Source organism: Corvus hawaiiensis, chromosome 2 (assembly GCF_020740725.1).
Source record: "Corvus hawaiiensis isolate bCorHaw1 chromosome 2, bCorHaw1.pri.cur, whole genome shotgun sequence".
Lineage (NCBI taxonomy): Eukaryota > Metazoa > Chordata > Aves > Passeriformes > Corvidae > Corvus > Corvus hawaiiensis.
In genome coordinates, this window is record NC_063214.1 from 46,548,462 (window position 1) to 46,559,153 (window position 10,692).

General features: G+C 38.8%; 1 protein-coding gene across 4 annotated transcripts in view; it reads left to right on the top strand.

Annotated features, from left to right (window-relative positions):
* ELMOD1 (ELMO domain containing 1) overlaps nucleotides 1-10,412 on the top strand; it is a 43,563-nt gene extending 33,151 nt beyond the window's left edge. For 3 of the 4 annotated variants that reach the window (XM_048294717.1, XM_048294720.1, XM_048294718.1), the window contains 6 exons: nucleotides 2,287-2,420; nucleotides 3,635-3,703; nucleotides 3,993-4,016; nucleotides 6,086-6,136; nucleotides 7,615-7,748; nucleotides 8,592-10,412. In XM_048294717.1, the coding sequence (XP_048150674.1) occupies nucleotides 2,287-2,420; nucleotides 3,635-3,703; nucleotides 3,993-4,016; nucleotides 6,086-6,136; nucleotides 7,615-7,748; nucleotides 8,592-8,764 (585 nt within the window). In that variant the 3' untranslated portion in view covers nucleotides 8,765-10,412. The remainder of the gene's footprint in view (nucleotides 1-2,286; nucleotides 2,421-3,634; nucleotides 3,704-3,992; nucleotides 4,017-6,085; nucleotides 6,137-7,614; nucleotides 7,749-8,591) is intronic. The other variant, XM_048294721.1, reaches the window with a different exon arrangement.
* The last annotated feature ends 280 nt before the right edge of the window (nucleotides 10,413-10,692 follow it).

The window sequence follows — 10,692 nt, forward strand, 5'->3', positions numbered from 1 at the left end:
TGCCAAGAAACAGAATAAGTGATAGTGAGCTTATTAGCTACAAGCAAAAGGCCTTCTTAGAGAATTTTCAGAGTTCTTATAAAAACATACTACCTGTTCGGTTGTGAGGATTTTTCTTTTTCAATTATTTAAAACAAAAATATTGAAAACTTTAACAATACCACATGATGATGAAGATATCTTCCATGCTCTAGCTTGCAGTGCAAGGCTTTGCACAAGTTACAGTGAGAATTTCTGGAAATTTTACCACAGTTACTTGGTCTTCCAAAAATCCCAGTAGGCACATTATACAAGCACTGTCAAATGCAAGTAACTGCTTCTATAAATGCCTCAAATGGTCAGGGTTCCCTCTGGTGTCTGGAAAGCTGCCTTTAAGGTTTGCCCACTGCTGGGACGTGGGAGTGTCACCAAGGAGTGGTCAAAATCCAGAGCTGCCCTGGAGTGTGCTAACCATCAGGGAGACTTGGGCAGATGGGCGGGCTCCTCCTGTTCACGTCCTGCCCCTGTGCAGCCAAATGCACAAATTTGTGGAAATAGAGTGAGTTTTAAATAAAGGGACACACAGATTTACCCACTGAGGAAGCCTGTGTCTTGGAGATGAGAGATCCAGGTGCCAGCCTACAGTGTAGGTCCCTGAAAATAGCAGGCACCTCACTGCAGATTAAAGAGGGTCTTTGGCTCCAGCAAAGCATTCCTAAATACCTTGGGAATCTACATTGCCCAGGGAGCAAGTTGGGTCTGAGGGTGGGATCATAGGTGAGGAGGACCGAGGAGCTGACTGTAGTCTCTCCCAGCCACCCAGCCTGTGAGGGCAAGGTCCTGAGAATCACGTCATCAGTGATGTATAGTCATGTAAGTGCTTTAAAATCATAGTGGCATGAGCATAAAAACAGAATAGAAACTGAGCTTTTGTCTGAGGAGAGATTAAACAGTGCAGCTTATGCAACATTATGCAAACTCATACTTTTGAAAAAAGTATCAGTTTCACCTACGTATTAGCACTTGTTTACAGCAGGTGTTCCACTTTAGCAAATGTCAAATGGAAATATGTCCAAGGGTTTAATTCATTTTCCAATCCTCACTGTGGCTGGTTGGTTTTCATTCTTTCTAGATACTCTGCTAAGTGATCTCTGCAATGGGTAATTCAGGTTCCTAATGGCTATCATTTATTCATGTTTACCAGGAGAGCACTTTATGAATGAGAGAAAGATTAACTTAATGTGATTGGACTAATGATTAATACTGTGTTTACTGTTGATGGATGAACATTGGTTTAAACAATGATGCTTTATGCAGTCATTACAAAGTGAAATCATTAAAGTTTTAACCTTCCTAGGGCACTTAATTTAAATGCTGTTAGAATTGCTAAAATTAAAACAATTTCTGTTTTTATTTGGGAAACGCACATACAGCTCTTTCCCTTGGGTGGGCTTTGTGTGCTTTTCTTGAGGCCGTACTAACCAACTCATGGTTGGTGATTAATACACTTTCTTAGTTCTAAATTCTGATTTCTTAATACACTTCAGAAAGGGTGAGTTTGTGATATGGCAGTTGAGGTGTGCATAAAGGTATGTATTTGTCATATGTCGATTTAGGCTGCTTTCAGGTGCATAGCAACATGGTACTTAGGCACTAAAGTTGCTGGACCAGTGCAGTTAAATGGATTTATTCCAGCTGATGATGGGGCTTGTTAAATCACTTTGGACATTTCTTTATGTGAGATCAATGAATGATTCTTCCCTTAGTTAAATATGGTGGTGCACATGCTATCCTTGTATGGATTTTTTTTTTTTTTTATGTTCTCCGATTTGCTCTTCAACACTGTGGTAGCCAAGTCAGCTCTCTTGTTTTATAACCTTTCCAGAGACTTGCAAAAGGTGCCTGAGAAAAGATTGCTGCAGAGCCTCAGGGACTCAAAGCTGCTCTGCTGCTCTGTCAGTGATTTACAACCAAATTCCAGGCCATTCTTGTCTCTGTGCTTGTGGAGGCAGACACCACTTCGATGCACAAAGCATGAGCAAAACAAGTCTTTGTGTGAGATGTTAGAGCAGATGATAGGGCCAGAAGGGCCTTGTAGGGCTGAAATGTCTGCAGTACTTCAGAGTGGCTTGGGATTCTTCCCCCCACACCCCCCCATACAGAGGAACTTCATTTGATTTTGTGTTTGGGTTGCTGGGATAACAATGCAGTGATGTTAAATCAGAACTTAGCTTGGTTTAAAAAGAGGAAAAAAACCAAGGTGTACTGTGTGGAAGCTTAATTATTTTTTACCTGTAATCTTCCTAGTTGTGGAAATGCTTGAAGCCAAATTCACCACTGAAAGCTCGGATTTCAAAGCAATGGTGCGAAATTGGTTTCCAAGGTGACGATCCTAAAACAGACTTTAGAGGAATGGGTCTCCTCGGCTTATATAATTTGGTGTAAGTATGTTCCTGTGCAGATGGGTTTATGTGTGTCTGAAGTCATGAAAAGCAGCATTACTTGCAGAGTTTAGCAAATCTGTGGGAATAACTTATAAAAGTGCTAGGGACTTCATATTAAGAAAATGAAAGAATTTATTTGCTAGCCTAATTTTTGGAGGGTTTCTCTTCTCAAAGTGGTCTTCTTTCTTTCAGTATTCATAATTCAACCCCGTAATACCACTTGCTAAGCTCCTTTTTTAGTTTCTCTGTGACACAGTAAGTTAGCACTCTCTTCCTACGAGAAGGAAACTGTAAAGTGTATTTTCACCAGTACCTAGATCTCCTTAAACAAAACACCCTGGAAGTATGTAGGTGGGAGGGTTATGTTACTGCTCAGCTGCTTTCTTTGGGAATTTCATGCTGAATTCATAAGCAAAACACTTGATATGCAGTCACTGATGGCCCACTTAGGCAGTTTGAATACTACTTCAATTTCCGTCGATATTCAAAATTAAGCAGTGAGTTTACATCACTTTTTCCTTCCAACTAACACACACCAGGTGTTAATGCCGTAGCTGCGCTTTGTAATTTGGGAATTGACTAATGCCTGTTATTTTCTCCAGCCCTTGCATTTGCTGCAGGTAGTTACATAACTTGGAAACATTTGGTAAAATAACTTCTCCTTCTGAGGCGAAAAAGAAATATTTTCTGCTTTTATAGATTGAAGGATATAAATCATCCTCTGTCCGTATGTTGTTCTCTAGTAAATCTCAGTTGAGGATCTGGACTCTTGACTCTGGCTTTGAACTACCATTTGAAATTAATCCCTAGCATGTATTTAATTTCTTAGTCTTCTGTGATGACTCATCTTGGCTTAATGAATCTGCCAGATCAAGAATCCTGAGCTGCTTTCCCTTGAGCTCAGCACCCAACATGCTCTAGTAATAGGCAACTGATTTTGTGTAGGGTTGGTAGAAAGGAAACTCTGGTAATGCACATTCACTAAACTCATATGGGAGTGTGCTTGTCATTTGTGGTTGCTTTAATCTTTCATTTTGGGGGTCTGAGTGGCAGCTTAATGAGTTTAACATGTCAAATGCTACTCATACTGTGTAACACATGCACTGACCTTTAAAAAGGCGTGTATGGACAACTTAGTATGACTTCAGATGCTTTTTTTGCTGTTGTTGGTTTTTTTTTTAACAATTCTCCCTAAACATATATGTCTGCAGGTATTTTGCTGAATGGGACACTGAGATAGCTCAGCAAGTTCTCACTGACTCTCTTCACCCTAAATACAGGTAATACTTGAGACCAGAAACAATAACTTGAGAGAGCACTCTGCTGGCTCTGTTTGAGGAAGGGGGCTGGGGTATTTTCTCTTTGTTGGGAATATCCTTGGGTATGGCAACATGATGTCTGTTTTAAAGTACTGATCCTGAAAGTTGATCAAGTGCAAGAGGCACACTTGTATTCTGAATCTTGGAAATAGTTAAATTTAGCGTTAAATGTTATCACTTCTGTTTTCAAGTGATTTTTGTATTTTTATTTACCTTTCTTTTAATTTGTTTGTGTTTTTCCATAATAAAGGGAAGTCACTAAGAAGGAACTAAGGTATTTTTTTTCTTTTTTCTAAGTTTTCTGAGACACTACATGTAAATAAAGATCGGACTACAATTTGGTGTGTTATAAAATCTAAGTCTTTGTTGCAACACCAAGAGATCCATATTCTTTTCTTTAAAGTTGACCCAAACATACCTGGGGATGGAACACTGGGTATATATGAGCATGCTTATATATCAAAAATGAAATCCATCCTGCTTGTTGTAGTGACTGACTTGATAATCATAAGTAGTCTAGGCCAAATATTTGTTAGCAGAGCTGAAAAGCCCCTTTAATTATGGTCACATACCCTGTCTACCTTGACTAATGATGGTTCCAATCTGGCTACTCCATTGTCCTGACTGTTAAGAGATCAGGTATCTTCAAGTGTCACAAACTGTGTTGTGAGTAATTTGACAGTAAGATACTTACTCCATAATTATTGGGGGGATAGAGGCCTCTTAGCCAGTTAGAAATCAGTTGCCTTAAAAGACATTTTTCTTCTGCCAGTAATGTTAGATATCCATAAAGCTGGTTCACACCTAAATCCTGAAGCTTTTGATCTCCTCAGGGGTTTGGGGGTTTTTTTTGGTTTTTTTTTGGTTTTGGTTTTGGTTTTGTTGAGTTCCTAATGGTAATTCTGTGACAAAAAGCCCTTGGAACATGTTGGTATTCTTCGTTTGCATGTTTGATTACCAAGGGCAGTCCTGGAGTGCTGTGTGAGCATGTGCAATTTCTATGCCTTGACAGAGCATTCAGTAGAAGATAGATGCTGCAGGTGGTGCCCATGGTGATCTTCCTGATGTGGTTGCTTAGCAGCTGTGCTGTTTTCTGATGGGATCGTGATGAGTGGATTTTCTATCTCAGTTGAACTGTTTCACTTGCCCACATCCTATGTGTGCCACCTTTATTATTGGGTCTTTACCTGGGGTTTTCTAACTGATGTTATACCACAGCCTACAAAGATGGTTCAGATTTTAGAGGAGCAAAGAACAGTGTATTCCTGTATGCTAAGCTATTTAAGAGCTGAAGTTTTGTCCTCATGCATGCCACCTAGTAACCCTCAGGTCACGATGGGTATGAATCTGTTAGCATCTTAAGTACTTAATGGCAACAATTTTTATATACTATATTTACTTGAAGCTCAGGGAATTGTTTTTAGTGTATACAAGTATACACTTGTTGAAGTTCAAGAATAGTCTAAGAACAATGCTTTCACACATAGCTGCCTATAATTTGTGACCTAAAGCTTGCAAACTCAGATTTGCCTTACTAAGGCAAAACTCCCACAGCCATGTCAAGGTTGTAGCACCCTGGTTAGGGTCAGTTCTGTGCCTGCCTTTAGCTGGTTATAAATGCAGGCAATGATTTCTGCTAAACTTGCTTATTTCAGTAGACTCAAATCTGGTTAGCGGGATGTTGGCTGACTGGTTGGATCACACAGCTCTTTTGAATCATTGAAGAGCTGAAATTTAGTTTAAAATCAATCTGTTCCCTAACTAATTTTATTTTAAGGGAGGCGTTTTCTGTGTCCTTGAAAAGCACTGCATTATTGTGCCAAATAATAGGAAACACTGTTCCTTGTCTTTGACTGTTGAGTGATTTCTATTTGGCGGGTCATAAAAACTTACTGTCAGAGGAGTATTTTCATGCTTGCTGCCTCAGGTGGATCATGCCTCCAGTGATGAGTATAACATATATCTCTGAAAACACAAAAAAGCTAAAGCCATCTTGGATTAGTTAAATGTAATTTCAACTTTTTGTACAGCTCAAGCTTAACTGAGGTGGATCATCTTTGTGGTCAATTCAGAAAACAACGGGCTTTTGCTGAGAGCATTGACATAGGTGCATTTTGTAATGGTGAGACAAGTCTATTGGCTGTGCTCTAAACTAGTCACCCATTTCAAGTCTGTTTATATCAATCCATTCAGCCAGAAGCAGTGTTAAATGGGACTAGCCATATAAAAGAAGGGAAAATACCATGTTCAGTCAATGTTATAACATTAGAAAAGTGGAAAGAAAATATTTGTCAGTTAGTAATGCTTGGCAATATCTAGATTTTAATTATTTTTTTTCCTCAGCCAACTTAGCAAAGCTGAATGGGAGAAGAAAAAGTTCGATAAGGCAATTGGGTAAGTTTAAAGATCTTTTTTAATTTGCTACAAATTAAAGCAGGTAACCATGATGCTGTATATTTGAGGAGAAAAAGGTGTTTCCTGGTTACTTTTTAAAGGAAACTTCTGAGAGCGTATGAATATCTGCTGTCTTGACCACACCTTGGTTTTGATGAAAGATTACAGGAGAAACAGTTCAAGCTACATTTAGAAAAAAATAACCCAAAAATTTTGTAACAAGGAGAAACTTTGTGTGCTATGTATAGTGCAGTGATTAATATCTGTTAAATTCCTCTTAGAACATGACACGATCAAGTCTCACTTCTTGCTGTCAAAGCCAGGTTCAGAACTGCTTTCAGGAAAGCATAATAGGGAAGAAACAGTAGTGTGGGTTTTTTCTTAAGCAGTGGGTTTGGTATACCTGCATTATTCATGAGTATGGAACTGGATGTTCCTTCTGAATGTATCTGAAAATCTGTAATACAAGATTTTACTTCCCATATTTAATTTTTCTGTGAAACTTGCCATTAGGCCTCGTTCTGAAGTTAACTTCTGGACTTCTGTTTTTATTTTTTCCTCCTGAAATGCAAAAGAAGGTTGAAGAAAAAGAAAATATTTTGGTTTGCTTGATAGAGGTAGTTGAAAAAATACCCAGGACAGTCTAGAGAAGACAGGTGTCTTTAGCTGAGAACGAATATCCAAGCATGTTTACTTTTATCACTAAATGTCCATGTGAGTCTTTACATGCTTTCTTGGGAAATAATCACTGCTAGAAATGTCAAGTTCTTTATGCACCAGCCTCACAAATTAAATTCCAGTTTCCGAGCTTTGTTGTGCCTAAATATACTTCATTTGTTGGTATCTCTTAGCAGGACAGAGTTTGCTTAATGAGCCTGATTTTCATGTTTCTGTTTCCAGCATGCTCTGATTTAGGTTTTTGCCTGTTTTCTGGCCTTTGTCTCTAGTTCTCTTTTAGGAAGAAATTAGAGGTGGCTTGGCTGGATCTTTTTCACAAGCTTTTTAGCCACATTAATGTCTTTATAGGACAGGTTATTGAAACCTGATATTCCTAACTATCGGTAATGAGTTCCAGGGGGAACTCCAGCAGTTAAAAATAGCAAATGATGGGTCACCCTGCAGCTGTGGCCACCGTGTGGAGTCCTTGCCCTGTTTAAGAGGAGAGTGCAGGCGCACAGGGAGGTCTGTGCTTGTTCCTATTTTGTAGGAATTAATCGGTACCGTTCCACTGAAATGGCTGGCACAGTGATGAAATTCCTGTTTTAACTGTGACCATGTATTTCCCAAGGGAAATACTGTACAGAGCATGCAGAATAAATGTTTTCTTTGCTTTCCACCCCACACACACCTTGGAAACTCACAAAGGAGAGAATTAATACATCTCAGTAACATGCAATCTGCAACATCAGGGTCATCAGTATTTCTTAAAATGTGCTGAAAGGTGAGCTCTCAACAGAAGTTGCTGCTTTTCCTTACAGCTACTCTTTTGCTATCGTGGGCATTAACATAACAGACCTTGCATACAACCTGCTTGTGAGTGGGGCTCTGAAGACCCATTTCTACAACGTTGCTCCAGAAGCACCAACGCTCACTCACTTCCAGCAGACGTTCTGTAAGTGCTGGGTGTGAGTGTGGGGCAAGGGGTGGAAAGGCGTAACTGGTGCTCTGCTAACACTTGTTGTACTGCCCATAGTTTAAAAAAAGAAATAAAATCTGCTGACACAGCACAGAGACTGTAATGCTAGTCTCCCTCTCCTGTCTTTAGGATGCTTGGATTCAGCTCTTAGCTGTGATGGAGGCCACTACCAAACCAAGGTGTAAAACAAATGAAGAAACACAAACAAAAAAATGCACTAAGTGCCTTAACAAATGACCTTCCTGGTTTTTTAAATAATAACAAGAAAGCAGATGTGCTTTAAGGAGTGTCTGAATATTGCTTCCCCTTTAATCCAACTGCTATATGATACTTGCATCTACATTCAAGTGTTACTCTCCACCCTTCAGCAGAGTTGCAGCTCCCCTGCCAAAATAATGCTTTGACAGCTCTTTCCCCTGTATTTGAGCATCCCTTCTACAGCAGAGGCCTGCTGTTCCTCTTTGCACAGTGGGAGTAACACTTCTAATATTTTCAATGTGTAGGCAAGGAACTGATAATAAGCACCTGCAGCATCTTTCCCTGGTTTTATGCTTCAATTCGTGAATCCATATGTCAGGATGAGTAGTGACTTCTTGTGTTTATTGTGAGAAGTTCTGCCAGTGTGTGTAATATTCATCCAATTTTGGGGTTGTCCAGAATTGGTTCAGTCTTGTTCCTGCACAGTGTCATGAGGTGTCAGATCTCAGTGACCAGGATTCTCTGTGCAAATCCTAATAGTTAATTCCAGGCTACTTTCTAATTTTATATGTCATCTTTATATGCTGTATTTATCTCTTCTTCCTTTTTATTATTTTGTAGGCTACTTAATGCATGAATTCCACAAATTCTGGATTGATGAGGATCCACTGGACATAATGGAATTCAATCGTGTCAGAGAGAAATTTTACAAGCGAATCTTGAGACAGCTCCAGAACCCAGAGATGGCTCTGTGTCCTCATTTTGCTGCATCAGAAAGTTTAATCAATATGTAGTTACTCAGTTGATTTTATTTGGAAGCACTGTCTCACTCTTGGTTTAGATCACTGTTAGACCATCACTAGCATACTGAAATGACCATGGCAATCGTGTGCATGTTTTTGGCGCAGTGTTCATCTATTTTTGTCACATGATCCCCTTATGCTTCTCTTGTTGGGGATTTTTCATTTTAAATGGGTGCTCATATCGCCTCATTATGCAGTGTTACCTTCTGAATTGATGTCCAGATATCAGAGTTTTTCTATTTTTTTAGACTTTCCTCATAATTCAGCATTGACAATTGAATTGTATTTCTCTAGCAGTGTTTTGTATATGTGGAATAAGTAGCTGGATCTTGTACTGTGAAAGCTTTTTAACTTCTCGGTATGTTTTAAGATAACTACTGGCATTTCAAGCAAAATATATGTTTGGACCTCATCTAGAAGATAATGTAATTTAATCTAATGCAGGCAAACACATTAAAGTCCAATTTTCTCCATGCAGCCATTATATGCTTAATGCAAAATTAATGAGGCTTATGAGATACAAGTTTCAGTGGGAAGAGTTTACGCAGAATTACGATCAAATGCATGAATTCCAAATGGTCTGGTGATGCTAATACAGTGAACTGTGAACACACTCACAACTACCAGATACTGGCAGGGGCCAAAATTATAACATCAGGCTGTTGTTACCAACACCACCGTGCTGAAGCATGGTCCAGATTCCTGCACATTCCTTTAGGTATACAGAGGTTAGTGTTTTGTGTCACACATCGGAGGGCAACATGATTTGGTCACGTGGTGCTTGGTAAATTCAGGGGAACAAAAATACGTATCTTTTCTTTGAACTGCTGAAAATGTTGCTTTGGTTGTCAATTCAGTTCCTAAGAGCTGGGAGAAATAATTAATTAGAAGGTTTAGAACAAAACTGCTTGTGTTTCCCAGACTACTTTTAAAAAAAAAATGTAAAATGGCAAACTGCCTTTTTTCTAAAACCATAAATGAATAAAAGTGTTTGACACTAAGATTGTGTAGTATACTGAACAACATCTACCATGGCATTTCATACCCATGGTATTTTTTACCTTCTAAGCAATCAATTTTAGTATTATATGTTTGTGTAAATCACTTGCATATGGAGATTAAATTGAGTAGTGTCCAACTACTTGTGAATTATATGAATAAATTATACATCATTCTAAACTGAAGCACTGTGGGTTTTATTTTTGAGAGATGCAGTAATACAGAGGAAAAATATTTTGCATAATGGATCGGGTAAAATGGGATGTAACAGCTCTGTGGTGTCCCCAAGTCTGAAGTGTGATCGCAGCTTCTTCAGATAAGGTGCTTTATATCGTTTTAGTTACTGCTTGGGCCATCACTTTGTTAAGAAAAAAGTAAAAAATAAAGAAATTGGAATACTTCAACTTCTTGGGAAACTCCTTGGGTTTAAGCCCTCTCGTTTCTTCGCTAAAATGTAAGCTGGGGGTCAGCACTTCTCTACACAGCTGGAAACTTGCACTCATTGTGGAGTTAATCAGCAAAATTCTATGGTTGTTGCAATAATTAGTCTTCTCCAATGAATTTGGAATTTTGGAACTGGAAATATTAGCGTATTTTGCATGAGAATACAAGGAATAAAAACTATGCATGTTTAACTTAATACCATTGATTTTGGAAAGTGATTTTTTATAGTCATTAGGCCTTAAGGACTTTTTGTGTCACTCTTGAAGCTTCTAAAATAGGTTTCTAGGAACAGTTTCCATTGTTTCAAATTTTAGGCTCTCACTTTCTTTCCTTGCCCCACTCTGACTTAAAAATCTTCTGCAATTTATTAGGTTACACTGGTTTATTTTTAATACTCTGCAATGGAGTTCATGGAGTTGCGGGGGAGGGAGGGAAGGTGTCTGCTACCTTTTTACTGCTCTGATCCTCTCAGCTAT